The sequence below is a fragment of the Pipistrellus kuhlii genome, unplaced genomic scaffold (assembly GCF_014108245.1).
Source record: "Pipistrellus kuhlii isolate mPipKuh1 unplaced genomic scaffold, mPipKuh1.p scaffold_m20_p_17, whole genome shotgun sequence".
In the NCBI taxonomy this organism is placed as follows: Eukaryota; Metazoa; Chordata; class Mammalia; order Chiroptera; family Vespertilionidae; genus Pipistrellus; species Pipistrellus kuhlii.
In genome coordinates this window covers 21,527,852-21,543,775 of record NW_023425482.1, presented here as the reverse complement: position 1 = coordinate 21,543,775, position 15,924 = coordinate 21,527,852, and the positions used below count along the sequence as shown (strand labels likewise).

Genomic DNA, 15,924 nt, shown 5'->3' with positions numbered 1-15,924 from the left:
TGAATGGCCTGCCCTATTTCAGCTTAACCTAGCAAACTTGTAGCACTGTTCTGACAGCTCCAAAACCTCCAAACCCCAAGCAAACGGGAGAAAACTGTAGTTCTTGCTGAAGCTCCTGCTGGGTGGCCTCAGATAGTAGCTGACCTGCATCCCATTGGAGATCCAGAAGCCAGTGTACCTAGTGGTCAGTGTGAGACACCAGATTTCAACTCCTCACAACCATAAGTGACACATTCAAGAGGCAGACTCAGTGAGCACCAAAGCCCCACTGAAACAAGTCCTGCACCATAAGCGTGTCACCAGCACAGCAGTTCTTCCATTATACAATAGATACAGCGGGTTCTCACAGCCACTTGGCCTGGAGGTAAATTCCTCCCAGTGTACCAACAGCAATCAACTACACCAAGACTTTGCACTCAGCCCACAAAGGGATGTACCAAGAACGTCCACCTCAGGTGATTGGGGAGGCTGAGCTACTGGCCCCTATATGTTCCCTACCACACAAAGCCACTCTATCAACACAGGGAAACAGCCAAAATGCAGAGACAAAGAAACATGTCACGAATGAAAGAAAGCGAGGAAAGCAAACTACTGGACAACATAGAGTTCAAAACCACATTTATAAGGTTACTCAAGAATCTTCTAAAAACCACTGAGAAACTTGATGGGACCTCCTATCGATAGAATGAGCTTAGTGAGACATTCTAGGACTTTAATGAGAAGGCCAAAAAAAATGGAAAAGGACCAGTCAGAAATTAAGATACACTGTCTGAAATAAAGAATATATAGAAACTCAACTATAGATCAACATACCCCAAGAATCAATCCAAAGATTTGAATGCAAGGAAACAAAAAACACCCAATCAGAAAAACAAAAAGAGAAAAGAATCCACTGAAACCGGTTTGGCTCAGTGGATAGAGAGTCGGTCTGTGGACTGAAAGGTCCCTGGTTTGATTCTGGTCAAGGACATGTATATTGGTGTGGGCACATCCCTGGTGGGGGTTGTGCAGGAGGCAGCTGGTCGATGTTTCTCTCTCACCAATATTGATGTTTCTAGCTCTCTATCCCTCTCCTTTCCTCTCTGTAAAAAATCAATAAAATATATATTTTTTTAAAAAAAAGAAAGAAAGAAAAAAGACTCCAAAAATATAAAGATAGTGTAAGGAGCCTGTGGGACAACGTTAAGCGTACCAACATCCAAATTTTGGGGGTGCCAAAAGAAGAGAGAGAGCAAAATATTGAAAACCTATTAGAAGAAATAATGACAGAAAACTTTCCCTACCTAAGTAAAAGAAATAGACTTACAAGTTCAGGAACTGCATAGAAACCCAAACAAGAGGAATCCAAAGAGGACCACACCAAGGCACATCATAATTAAAATGCCAAGGGCAAAAGACAAAGAGAGAATCTTGAAAGCAGCAAGAGAAAAACCGTTAGTTACCTACAAGGGAGTATCCATACAACTGTCAGCTGATTTCTCAACAGAAACTATGCAGGCCAGATGGGAGTGGCAAGAAATATTCAAAGTGATGAACAGCAAGAACCTACAACCAAGATTACTCTACCCAGCAAAGCTATCATTCAGAATTGAAGGTCAGATAAAGAGCTTCACAGATAAGAAAAAACTAAAGGAGTTCATCACCACCAAACCAGGATTACATGACATGCTGAAGGGTATTCTTTAAGAAGAGGAAGAAGCCAAAACCGGTTTGGCTCAGTGGCAGAGTGTCGGTCTGCGGACTGAAAGGTCCCAGGTTCTATTCCGGTCAAGGGCATGTACGTTGGTTGCGGGCACATCCCTGGTAGGGGGTGTGCAAGAGGCAGCTGGTCAATGTTTCTCTCTCATTGATGTTTCTAGCTCTCTATCCCTCTCTCCTCCTCTCTGTAAAAAACAATAAAATGGTTTGTGGTTTTTTTTTAATCAAGTGAATAAAAAAACTGAATAACAGAATAGACTGGTGAATATAATAGAATCAGGGACATAGAAAGGGAGTGGACTGACAATTCTCAGGGGGAAGGGAGTTTGAGGGGTGCGGGAAGATATTGGACAAAAATCTTACACCTATGGATGAAGACAGAGGCGGGAGTAAGGGCATGGTGTGGGGTGGGGAATCAGGTGGAGGGGAGCTATGAAGGACAGACACCTGTAATAATCTGAATACTAGATTTATTATTTTTTTAAAAAATGAAGGAGAACTTAAGAAATTCCCACATAAAAGGTGTAGGAATTTATTAATAGACATGCCCTTAAAAAAATTATAAAGGGAATCCTTCAGGCCAAAATGAGAGGACACTGCAAAGTAACTTGAAGCCACAAAAGAAAGAAAGGCCAGCAATATAGATAACTATATAGGCAACTATAAAAGCCAGTATTATTATATTTTTATTTGTAACTCCTCTTTTCTGATATAATTTAAAATATGAGTGCATAAAACAATAATTATAAATCTACATTAATGGGTCACAATGTATAAAGATATAATTTGTGACAACAACAAAAAGATTTTTTGTGTGCTATTGAAACTAAGTTGGTATCAATTCAAACTAGAGTGTTATAAATTTAAGTACTGTAAACCCAAGGAAATTATATATGTGTGTATATATAAATTTCGTACATTACAAAAACTTCCATGCAAACAAATTGGAAAGTTTAGATAGTTAATTTCCTGGGGGGGGGGAAATCTAACTTACAAAAAGAAATGGAAAAATAGATTATAAAATAATTCATCCATGTTTTCATCTGGCTCTTGTTTAAATTGTTTCTATTTAAACCTTTTGATTCATCTGGAGCCATTTTGCTCTCTGGTGTGAATCATGGCTCTAGCTTTAAACCCTGATGGCTGTCTTATCATTTGATTTATCCATTCACTGAATAGTACATGTTTCCTGCACTGACTGGAAATGGCGTTTTTGTTAAAATACTAAATCCCATATAGTATTCATTTCTGGACTTTATATTCCATTTCATTGGTCTGTCCCTTTCTCTCTCCCTTCATAATACGTTGTACTACCTGGTGGGAATTTTATCTTAAAACCAGACAGTATAAAGTCAGTCAGCTATAGGCCTATCATATTTTAATGTAGCCATAAAATCCTCAATAAAATATTAGCAAACTGAATCTGGTAACATACTAGTATAAGCAAGCAATACCTCATGACCAACCAGGCATGAGCCAGGAATGTAAAGATGGCTTTCGTTGTCAAACTTCTACTAATATATCTTGCCATCTTTCATTTAAAGGAGAAAACGGTTTCACCATCTCCTAAGCCGCTGGAAAACTATTTAGTCATAGTCAATACTTATTTTTAGAAATCTCTTAGCAAACTAGGGTGGGGGGGAAAGGGAACGTCCTTATTTTAATAATAGGCATCCACCCAAACCTACCGTAAACATTTCCTTTCATGGCAAAACTTGAAAAGCATATCCTGAGAGATGACTACTATCCCCGTTTCTAATCAGCACTCTGCTGGAGATCTGAATCAGCACAAAGGGACAAGAAAAACAAAGGTATACGGATTGGGGAGGGAGGGGTGGAACCTCACATTATTCATACGTCATGTGATTCTCTACACAGAAAATCCAAGAGGATCTACTAGTCAAATTACTAGAACTGATCTGAGGTCCTGGAGGTTTTGCCAGAGACAAAAACAAGAGTGTTCCTGGCTACCAGCAACACACACCAAGAAAACAACATTTTTAACAGCAGACGACGAGGTGTCTGAGAATAAGACCGCTCAAAGAGGCGTTTGGCTTTATGTAAGCGATGATAACGTTTCATTCATGGACACAAAGGAGAATCCTAAAAACACAGAGAAATACACCACACACATTCACAGATGCAAAGAGTTGCTATCATAAAGATGGCAATTTACTTCCAAAGTCATCTATCAATTAAACGAGAGTCCACCCGAACAAGAGGTTGTTCATGGAACTTTACAAGATGATGCGAAAAGTCTTATGGAAGAATTAAAAGAATGACAAGGATGGGCGTGCCCAATGAGATATCTGAATTGCTATAAAACTTTAGCACTAGCTCAGAACTGAGAAGATGGAATTGTTATGGAGTGAATGCGTGCATACCCCCCAACTTCCATACACTGATATCCGAACCCCCGGTGTAACTACAATTGGAGATGGGGCCCGGTAGACTAGTGATTTAGATTAAATCAGGTCAGCCCAGCCAGTGTGGCTCAGTGGTTGAGTGTCCACCTATGAACCAGCAGGTCATGGTTCGATTCCCGGTTAGGGCACATACCCAGCTGTGGGCTCCATCCCCAGTGTGGGATGTGCAAGTGGCAGCCAATCAATGATTCACTCTCATCATTGATGTTTCTCTTTCTCTCTTTCCCTCTTCCTTCCTCTCTGAAGTCAATAAAAATTTTTTAAAGCCGAAGCCGGTTTGGCTCAGCGGTAGAGCGTCGGTCTGTGGACTGAAAGGTCCCGGGTTTGATTCCGGTCAAGGGCATGTACATTGGTTGCGGGCACATCCCCGGTAGGGGGTGTGCAAGAGGCAGCTGGTCGATGTTTTGCTCTCATCGACGTTTCTAGCTCTCTATCCCTCTCCCTTCCTCTCTGTAAAAAAATCAATAAAATATATTTTTTTAAAAATTTAAAGTTTAAAAAATAAAAGATCCTGGGCTTTGGGTCTTGACTCAAAGAACCCAGCTGAGGGGCCACAGGTATGTTCACTTAGCCAGGTGTGTGTGTGTGTGTGTGTGTGTGTGTGAGTGGCTGAGGTGGAGCAGAACACCTGCCTGCGTCATCAGTGGAGACCACCCAAATATCCTGCCCCGCTCGCCCCAGCTGCTTGGCGCCTGCATATGCAAATTAAACCCGCCATCTTTGTTGGGTCAATTATTTGAATACTCACTCCTGATTGGGTGGTGAGCGTTGTGAGGGTACGGTCAATTTACATCTTACTCTTCTATCAGTGTAGACCTGTTATTAGCTAATATACATAAAATACTTATATATTCTTTCATTAGGCAGAAGTTTGAAACTTGTTCCTTCTAGGGAGCTCTGCCAGGTGGGCTGTCTGTGGGGCCTGTGCTCGGCCCCAGGCTGACTGACACTCCTCTCTCCCATGCTTCCAGGACATAATCAATGACATATGCGCCACTGCTTCCCTGGCCGGCACTGCGATCTACGCCATACTAACTCGCGAAACCATGCCAGTCAACTACATAGTTTCTGTGGTGAGTCTCCCTTGTGGGGCTGTTTATTTGCTGAGAAGTCACCTCTTTATTTGGAGGACGGGTGTTTCCCCAGCCCCTCACCCTCCTCCTTCCCATGGAGGAGGAGGCCACATAATTGCTTTTCACAGTCTTGCGATCTGAGCAAAGTTTTAAAGTAAAGCTGATAAGTGTTCCCAGTGGAGAAGCCACTGAAATAAATTTGATGTCTAGGGAGCCACCCAGGCTGCTGGCTTCCTCCTTGTAGCTGCTGACCCAGAGGCCACAGCTCCCACCCTACCCCCAGGCCAGGTGTAAAGAGATAAAGAAGCAGAGGGTGACCGGGCACTGGGGAGGGGAGGACTCGGTCTATGGCGTCTGGCCATTGAAGGGGACCTGCTTCCTCTTAGAAACCAGGAAGGAGCCCAGCCAGCGTGCCTTGGTGGGTGAGCGTTGACCTATGAACCAGAAGGTTCAATTCCTGGCCAGGGCACGTGCCCAGGTTTTGGGCTTGATCCCCAGTAAGGGAGTATGCAGGAAGCAGCCAATCAATGATTCTCTCTCCTCATTGATGTTTCTATCGTTCTCTTGCTCTCTCTCTCTCTTTCTCTCTCTCTCCCTCTCTCTCTCCCTTCCTCTCTCTGAAGTCAATATATATATATATATATATATATATATATGTGTGTGTGTGTGTGTGTGTATATATATATATATATATATATATATTTTTTTTTTTTTTTTTTTTTTTTTTTTTTTTTACAAAAAAGAAAAGAATCCAGGAAGGAAATAGGCCAACTTCAGGGCGAAAAGCAAAAGTCACCAGAGGCTCCTTGTGTTTTCTAGGTCCTTATTGCGGTGGCTGCCTTTTTCCCTATCATCGATGTTTGCCTTCAAAGAAAACACTTCAGAGGCAAGCAGGTCAAAAGGAATGTGCTGGTTCCTCCTCCAAAAATGGCAGCTGAAAAGGGGAAGGAAGAGCCAAAGCCAAAGGAGGACAAGAAGGGGAAGTCAGGGGCGAAGGCGGGCAAGAAATGACCGAGGAGAAGCCTGCGGCCGGCAGTGGCCGCGCGTTTTACAGTGGAGCCGCGTCCCACTGTCTTCCTTGTCTTCTCCCTCCGTGACTTTCTTCTCCACTTAAATAACAGCCTGTGCTCGGAAAGGGAATTCTCTCTAAATGGATTTTTTCTTCTGTTCACGCAGCCCAGGTTACCGAACGTTCTGGTGCGGTGAGGGGGGGGGGGAGGGGGGGCGGCCTGTGGGTGACACTGGCTGTCCGCGCTGACCAGCCAACGGGGCCACAGGGAAAGGAGAGGGTGGGAACAAAAGGATGCATTTCTTTCCCATGTTATTTTTTATTTACCTACTCTTATTTATTTGAGAGAGAGAGAGAGAGAGAGAGAGAGAGAGAGAAATATCGAAGATGAGACAGAATCATGGATCGGCTGCCTCCTGCATGCTCCCCACTGGGGATCGAGCCCCCAACCTGGGCACGTGCCCTTGACGGGAATCGAACCTGGGACCCTTTACTCTGCAGATCAAGGCTCTATCCACTGAGCCAAACCGGCTAGGGGTAATATATATATATATATATATATATATATATATATATATATATATATATATATGTGTGTGTGTGTGTGTGTGTGTGTGTGTGTGTATATGTATACATATATATATATATATATATATATATATATATATATATATATATAATTTTTTTTTTTAAGCATGCAGATAGTTACTAGGAGAGAAATCAGATTGCTGGCCTTCCTGACTCTTCAAAGTTTGGCATTGGTCCTCATTTGAAGCACCGATGGGAGGAGGAGGGCGACAGGGGTGGTGGCACCCACTCAGGGCTCAGGGCCTCTGAGCCGGAGCCAGGCTGGAGTGGGCCACGCAGGATGGGTTCAGGAGGGACTCGGGAGCTGGGTGCTATGGAGCTGGCCAGCGGTCCATGGGATCTGCAGCATCTCTGTCCGGTAAAGACCAGAGCCTAAGCCCAGAGCCATGGCTCCCACATGCAGCCCCCCTGCCCATACCCCCCCACACACACACCACCACCACCACCACCACCACCACCAGGGTCAGGGCCTCACTCTCACCAGACAGTGCAGCCACTTGGCAATCTGGCAGGAGAAGAGTCATCCTCATGGGAGAAAAGTGAGGTCCCAAATTGAGGCATGAGGAGCTGGGAGGAGGGGCGTGGGTGGAGGGGGCATGAGCTCGGCCAGGAACCACATGAGAAGGAGGCGGGAGAGGCAGCGGGGCCTTGGCTGCCAGGGTGAAGACCTTGGCCTCTGTCCCAAATGCCATGGGGAGTCTCGGGGTGCGCCTCCCAGTGGGAGGAGATGACCCAGTTGGCCTCTGCAGAGGAGGAGGTGGCTGCCTGTCAAGCGGGTGGGAAAGATGGGCAACTGGAGCAGGTCCCGGGTGAAGCAGGAAGAGCTGGTGTCTACCCTTCAAGTGCACCTCTGTAGCTCTCACACCGCCCCCTGCTGGCCAGGTAAGGAAAGGCAACCCTACCAAAAGAAGGCGGGCCTGCAGGGATTCACATTCTAGAGTAGGGGTGTCGAACTCAATCAGAGAAGGGGCCAAAATCTAAAATCCAGCCTAAATCGCGGGCCGAATGGTTTACTGAACAGTCATAAACTGTCATTGTGATGGAAATGCAGCAGAGTGCAGTGATGACAGCGCGGTGCGAGCCACATTGCAAGGCCTGGCGGGACGGATTTGGCCCGCGGGCCTTGTGTTTGACACATGTGTTCTAGAGAAAAGCTAAAACATGTACACTCTCCTGCCGAATGGCCCAGAATTACATCCCCGCCACTCCTCCCTCCCCCTCCCCCAGATATTTAGCCAAGAGGACTGATATACTAGAATGTTATATGAGCCTAAAAGCTAAAACATAAAAGCCCACATGTTTCAAAGGAGGTACATACACTGTGCTACGTTCACACCATATGATACTCCCCAGCAACAGCAAACAAGCTCCTGACACGTGAGGGAGAAGGGCAATAAAAGTGAAAGATCACGATGAGCCTCAGCCATTACTGAGTGAAAGAACCCAGACCCAGAAGGAAGACACACCGCCGGTGTGGCTCAGTGGTTGAGCCTCAACCCATGAACCAAGAGGTCACTAGTTTGATTCCAGGCCAGGGCACAGGCCCAGAGTGCAGGTTTGATCCCCAGCAGGTGGGTGCAGGAGTCAATGATTCTCATCATTGATGTTTCTCTCCCTCCCTCCCTCCCTCCCATTTCCTTCCTCTCTGAAGTCAACATATTTTTAAATACAAAGGAGAACACCAGATTCTATTTTGAAGTTCAAGGACAGGGGGAAAACTAGTGAAAGAAATGGAAACAGTGGTTACCTCAGGAGGTGGAGAATGGGGATTGATGACAAAGGTATCATCACACTGTCTCACGCCCCCCTTTTGTGGGGCTTGAGACAGTGTGATGATACCTTTGTTTAGGGAACTGGTTACACTGGTGAACACATATGTCAAACCTCTGACTGCATGCGTAAGATCTGTGCCTTCTGTTGTATGTAAATTGTACCTAGAAGTGTAAGGTAAACATGGCTGTGCCCAGAATCCAGCAGGAAAGGGTGGACCTTGTTAAACTCCTCTCACCCATTCCTCTCACCCTGGTAACATTGAGGAACTAGAAGAAGAAGAAAAAAGAGCAAACTAAACCCAAAGCTAAGGGGGAAAAAGAGGAAACAACAAACCAGAGATAGGTAAGAGAGAGAATAAGGTGAAAAAACAGAATCAACAAAACCAAAGATAAACTCTTTGAAAATATCAACAAAATGAACAACCTTTAGATAATGACAAAGAAAAAAAAAGAACACAACTAAAATCAGAAATGAAAGCAATAGTTACTACTGACCATACAGAGAAAGGATTATAAGATAATCCTATGAATAATTTAATTATATGCCAACAAGTTAGATGAAATGGAAAAATTCCTAGTAATACATAATTACCTAAACTCACAGAAGGAAAAAAAGAAAATCTCAACACACCTACAACAAGTGAAGAGATTAAATTAGCCCTGGCTGGTGTTGCTCAGTGGATAGAGTGTCGGCCTACAGACTGAAGGGTCCCCGGTTTGATTCCTGGCAAGGGCACATGCCCAGGTTATGGGCTCAATCCCCGGGGTGGGGGACATGCTGGAGGCAGCCAATTCATGATTCTCTCTCATCACTGATGTTTCTCTCCCTCTCCCTTCCTCTCTGATATAAATAAAAACTTTTTTTTTTAAAAAAGAAGAGATTAAATTAGAAGCCAAAAACACTTCCCAACAAATAAAAGTCCAAGACCAGATGACTATACTGGTGAATTCCACCAAACGTTTCAAGAATTAGGACCTAGCCAGTTTGGTTCAATGGGTAGAGCACCAGCCTCTAAACTGACCAGAGATTGGAACCACAGGCCAATGGTGGATAGGCCTGAATCTAACCAGATTGATTGTCTGCTTTAACAACAAATCTTTATAAAAGTTAAGCAAACCCAGAATTCAAAACATAATGTTCAGTATTTGCCAATGTTATCTCCAATAACAGTTTAATCTCCAACATTTATAGGGAACTCATAAACTTAACAAAAGGAACATAAACAAAACTCAATAAAAAAAAAAAGGGCAATGGACCTAAATAGACCCTTTTTGAAAGAGGACATACAGAAGGCCAAGACATGTGAAAACATGCTCACAGTTACTAATCATCTGAGAGATGCAAATCAAAACGACCATCTCACATCAGTCAGAATAGCTGTCATCAACAAATCAACAAACGACAAGTGCTGGCAAGGATGCGGAGAAAAAGGAACCCTCGTGCCCTGCTGGTGGGAATGCAGACTGGTGCAGCCACTGTGGAGAACAGTATCGAGTTTCCTCAAAAAACTGAAAATGGAACTCCCATTTGACCCAGTGATTCCATTTCTAGGAATCATATCCCAAGAAACTAGAAACACCAATCAGAAAGGGTATAAGCACCCCTATGTTCACAGCAGCACAATTTTCCATAGCTAAGATTTGAAAACAGCTTAAGTGCCCATCAGCAGATGAGTGGATTAAAAAACGGTGGTACATCTACACAATGGAATACTACACTGCTATAAAAAGAGAGGAACGCCTACCATTTGCAACAGCAGGGATGGGCCTGGGGAGCACTATGCTAAGCAAATATGTCAATTAGAGGAAGATAAATATCACATGATCTCACTCATTTATGGAATATAATGAACAACATAAACTGATGAACAAACACAGATCCAGAGACAGAGAAGCATCGGTCATACCATCAAACCTGAGGGAAGGCAGGGGAGGGTGGGGGAAGGAGGAGAGATCAACCAAAGGACTTGTATGCATGCATATAAGCCTGACCAATGGACACAGACACTAGGGGGGTGAGGCAAGAACTGGGGTGGGGAGGGAACGGGAGGGACAAGAACATATATAACACCTTAATCAATAAAGAAAAACCCCTTAATGTCCAAAATGTCTATTATACAATCAATAATTATTTGACATATGAAGGACTAGAAAAAAATCTCAACATCTTATGTGAGAAAAGATAGCGAACAACCTCAAGAATGACACAAATGAAGAAACAAAAAAAATAAAAAAAGAATGACACAATATCAGAGGCCTTTAAAAAATATATATAAGCGTGTTCTAAGAATAAATTTTAAAGAATAAATAAAACACATGGAAAGATAGAAAGTTTCAGTGGAGAAAGAGAAAATATAAAAAATAAACTAAAATTTTAAAATTGAATACAATAACCAAATTTCTAAAAGAAAACAAAAACAAAAAAACTCACTGAATGGGCTTAAAGCAGAATGGAGAGGACAGAGGAAAGAGTGAACTTGATGACAAATCAGTAGAAATGATCTGATCTCAACAAAAGAGAATAAAAAGATTAAAGAAATGAACAGAGCCTCAAGGACTTTAGAGACAGTAGCAAAAGGTCTAATTATTTGGAATTCCAGCAGGAGAGAAGACAGAATGTAGATTAAAGAGGAAATTAAAACAGAAACTATGCCCGGTGGGCGTGGCTCAGTGGTTGAGCATTGAGCAGTGAACCAGCAGGTCAGGGATCAATTCCTGGCCTGGGGTTGTGGGATGCCTCCCCAGTGTGGGGTGTGCAGTGGGCAGCCAATCAATGATTCTCTCTCATCATTGATGTTTCTCTCTCTCTCTCCCTCTCCCTCACCCTTCCTCTCTGAAATAAATAAAAATATATTTTTAAAAATAAAACTGAAACTACAAACTATCTAGAAATGGGTAAAAACTAGAGCAATATTTTTGGCATGTGTCTGAACTGGTCCTCAGAGAAAAATATATAACTTTAAGTGTCTTCACTAGGAAACAAGAAAGACTTACATAAAGGATAGCACAAATAGTAAAATTAAACACACACACACACACACACACACACACACACACACAAACCTGTAAGTCCATTCTATTTGTGAAAACAAAGGCAAACATCCCAAATAAAATAAAAATATTACCTAAATGAACCCAGAGATTTAGCAAAAGGCACATCCCACAAATGTAAGGATGGTGAGCATTAGGGAAACTTTTATAGATTAAAAGAGAAAACAGCAAGTTCTAAAAGAAAGAAAAAAATCTGTATGGCAAAAACCGCAAGGTGAAAGATAAATGACGAAGCAGCAAAAAACATTCGTAACTCGCATTTCAGAAAAAGGACTAATTTCCTGGCAAGTGTGTTGTTCTGTGTGTGAGAAGTCAGTTCTCAGAAAGGGACATGCAAAAATCCAAAGTGCTTGTGCCACTCAGAATTAGAGAAATGCAAATAAAATAAAATAAAAAACTGCCCAGGGAGACCTGGGTTTCTGAATACCATTCTCCGATAAAGGGCTTCTTGGAGAATCCAGATTCCAGGCCTCGGACGGGGAGAACACAAAATGAACCCGCGGCATCTCACAGTGGCAGAAAATAAGGAAATGAAAAAAAGAGGGGGGAGGGGAGTGCGCATGTTAGGTGCACATGAGCCCACCTACTGGCCAAAGATGGAACAACAGCCAGTCAGATGAAGTCTAAGAGTAGCTCATTATCATCCAAAGAATAAAATAAATAAACCAGCGGAGGAGAAGGGGAAATACTCCTTCCACAAGGAACGTGACAGGAATAGAGCCACCCTCCTCCGTTCCACAGCGGATATTTCATGGTGCCATCCGCTATGACGGGCTCTGGGCTGGGGCTGGTCCCCAGGGAGCCCACAGCCTGGGGTGAGATGGACAGGGGTCCGGGGTCTCCAGCCACCTCAAGCAAGGGCACCCAGCAGGTTCTCCTTGCCCTCTCCCTGGGCCCTTTCAGTCACTCAGGGCTGACACCGTTATTTTGTTTTTGGTGCCCTCTCCGTGCATGGAGACGTAAATTACATAAAATAAAATGCACCCGTGTTAAAGGTACTGTTTGATGCGTTTTGAGAAATGCATGTCCCCGAGTAGCCACCACTTCTGTCAAAATAAAGTGCATTTCCAGCACGCAACAAGTTTCCTCAAGCCCCGCCCCCAGACACGGATCTGACTTCTGTCCCCACAGTTTAGCTTCACGAATTTCTAGAACTTCATAAACGTGGAGTCATACAGCATGTACTGGTGTGATTGTGGCTCCTTTCATTCAACAGCATGTCTGCTGGATGCAACCATATCGTTGCACTCAAAATTATTTATTCCTTCTTATTGCCAAGATGCTTTTCCTGGAAGGGATGTCCATGGTTACTGTATCCTTTCCCCTGCTGATGAACCAATGGGTGGTTTCCACATTAAGCTATTACAAATAGAGCTATAGCCCTGATTGGTGTGGCTCAGTGGATAGAGGGTCAGCCTGCGGACTCAAGGGTCCTGGGTTTGATTCCAGTCAAGGGCATGTAAATACCTTGATTGTGGACACATGCCCAGTGGGGAGTGTGTAGGAGGCAGCTGATTGATGTTTCTCTCTCACCAACATTGATGTTTCTAACTCTCTATCCCTCTCCCTTCCTCTCTGTAAAATGTCAATAAAATATATATATATATATATTTTTAAAATAGAACTGTGGACATTCATATACAAGCCTCTGTATAAACCTAGGTCTTCATCTCTCTTGGGTAAATACCTACAAGTAAAATAGCTAGATCTCTACTTAACTATTTTTTTTAAAAAACTCACCTGAGGATATGTTTATTGATTTCAGAAAGAGGAGAAGGGAGAGAAGATGGGAGAGATGGGGGGGAGAGGGGGGAGAAAAACATTGGTTGTTTCGCCCCAAACAGGGATTGAACTCAAAACCTAGGTACATGCCCTGACTGGGTAATTGAACACACAAACTTTCCGTATACGGGACGATGCCCAACCAACTGAGCCACACCGGGCAGGGCTGTTTATTTATTTATTTATTTTTAATATATTTTGTATTGGTTTCAGAGAGGAAAGGAAAGGGAGAGATAGAAGCATCAACAATGAGAGAGCATCATTGATCGGCTGCCTCCTGCATGCCCCCTCCTGGAGATCAAGCCCACAACCCAAGCACGTGCCCTGACTGGGACTCGAACCCTGTCCACCACTGAGCCATGCCAGCTGGACCCGTCTAACCTTTTTATCTGTTGTGCATGGACGTCCCATCTGCTAGACATCCTCACCAGCACTTAACCAGTAGCATCCCTTTTCCTTAAGCCATTTCCATAGTGTGTCCAGCGGTATCTCACTGTGCCTTTCATTTGCATTTCTTTTCTTTCTTTTTTTAAAAATATATTTTATTGATTTTTTACAGAGAGGAGGAGAGAGGGATAGAGAGCTAGAAACGTCGATGAGAGAGAAACGTTGACCAGCTGCCTCCTGCACACCCCCTACCGCGGATGTGCCCGCAACCAATGCACATGGCCTTGACAGGAATCGAACCCGGGACCTTTCAGTCCGCAGACCGACGCTCTACCGCTGAGCCAAACCGGTTTCGGCTCATTTGCATTTCTGGATGTCATGGTGCTGAGCAGCTTTTCGCCTATGCGTCTATTAGATGTTCGAACACTTTTGTTGAATTGTTCCAATCTTTGGCCCCTTTTAAAATCCGGGGTGTTTTCCTATATTGAATTGCAATGTTGAGCCACATTTTAATTAACATGGATTAGAACCAGCTGGCCCTCTGATCTAACCCCCCCCACCCTCCCCTCCCGGACCTGCTCCCGGGGAATTTGGGGTAAAAATCCCGAACTCCCGGGCCTGGGCCTCCACCATCTGCCTCCTGTCACCGGTCCCTCGCTGAATCCTTTCTGCCTGGTCGCCCTCGGAGCCTGCCCAACACCTATGACCAGCAACCAGAACCTGATTCAGGTTTCTCAGGGCACACTCAGTGTTTACCCACACCCCCAAAATAAGCGGGGGCCTCAGGTTGGGCTCCCAGTTCTGCTGTTGGACGAATCCATAAATAAGTCAACGAATGCCTCTTACCGGGCTGGAGAGGTGGGCGGTCTTCTCTGCGGAGGCATTGCTGCTCTCCGATCACGGGAGGCTAACGGCTGACCAGAGAGCCAGGCGGGGGACAGCACTCCAAGCAGAGGGGACAGCACGTGCCAAGGCCCGGGGGCAGGAGGGAGCCCGGGGGAAGGAGCCGTGAGACAGCAGACGGGTGGAAGGGAAGGGAAGGGGAGAGAGGGCGGCGAGGGGGTCTGTGTTCCCCAACCGGAGACCCTGAGCAAGACGAGAAGCTCCCAAGGTGCAGGGAGGAGACGGGAATGGCCTGAGGTCCAGGCGGGCCTTGGTGATGGGGAGCAGTGGACGGAGATGATGGACGTGAGGAGGTGAAGATGGGTGGCCTCGGGGGTGAGAGAGAGGCTGAGCGAGAGGAAGGCCAGCCCTGGGAGGGGACTCTGGCTGGGAGGACGGGGGTCCGGGGGACTCTGGCTGGGAGGACGGGGGGTCCGGGGACTCTGGCTGGGAGGACGGGGGTCCGGGGACTCTGGCTGGGAGGACAGGGGTCCGGGGGACTCTGGCTGGAGGACGGGGTCTGGGGACTCTGGCTGGGAGGACGGGGGTCTGGGGGACTCTGGCTGGGAGGACGGGGGTCCGGGGACTCTGGCTGGGAGGACGGGGGTCCGGGGACTCTGGCTGGGAGGACGGGGGTCCGGGGACTCTGGCTGGGAGGACGGGGGTCCGGGGGACTCTGGCTGGGAGGACGGGGGTCTGGGGGACTCTGGCTGGGAGGACGGGGGTCTGGGGGTCGGGGACTCTGGCTGGGAGGACGGGGGTCCGGGGACTCTGGCTGGGAGGACGGGGGTCCGGGGGACTCTGGCTGGGAGGACGGGGGTCCGGGGGACTCTGGCTGGGAGGATGGGGGTCCGGGGACTCTGGCTGGGAGGACGGGGGTCCGGGGGACTCTGGCTGGGAGGACGGGGGTCCGGGGGACTCTGGCTGGGAGGACGGGGGTCCGGGGGACTCTGGCTGGGAGGACGGGGGTCCGGGGGACTCTGGCTGGGAGGACGGGGGTCCGGGGGACTCTGGCTGGGAGGACGGGGGTCCGGGGGACTCTGGCTGGGAGGATGGGGGTCTGGGGGACTCTGGCTGGGAGGATGGGGGTCTGGGGGACTCTGGCTGGGAGGATGGGGGTGGAAGCTGGAGGGCAGCACCCCGCGCAGAGGCCGCGCAGCCAGAAGGTCCGGGTCCCGGACCAGTGCACCCAGGAAGCTCGATGGGGGGACGGACAGCGAGTGCAGAGCACCCTCCCGGGCTGTGGCAGGGACAGG

General features: G+C 46.2%; 1 protein-coding gene across 1 annotated transcript in view; it reads left to right on the top strand.

Moving 5' to 3' along the window:
* The window catches only part of CMTM2 (CKLF like MARVEL transmembrane domain containing 2), an 11,789-nt gene extending 5,457 nt beyond the window's left edge, over nucleotides 1-6,332 (top strand). Inside the window, exons 3-4 of the mRNA XM_036441235.2 lie at nucleotides 5,096-5,197; nucleotides 6,017-6,332. Coding sequence (XP_036297128.1) covers nucleotides 5,096-5,197; nucleotides 6,017-6,208 — 294 coding nt within the window. The 3' untranslated portion in view covers nucleotides 6,209-6,332. The remainder of the gene's footprint in view (nucleotides 1-5,095; nucleotides 5,198-6,016) is intronic.
* Nucleotides 6,333-15,924: the final 9,592 nt, after the last annotated feature.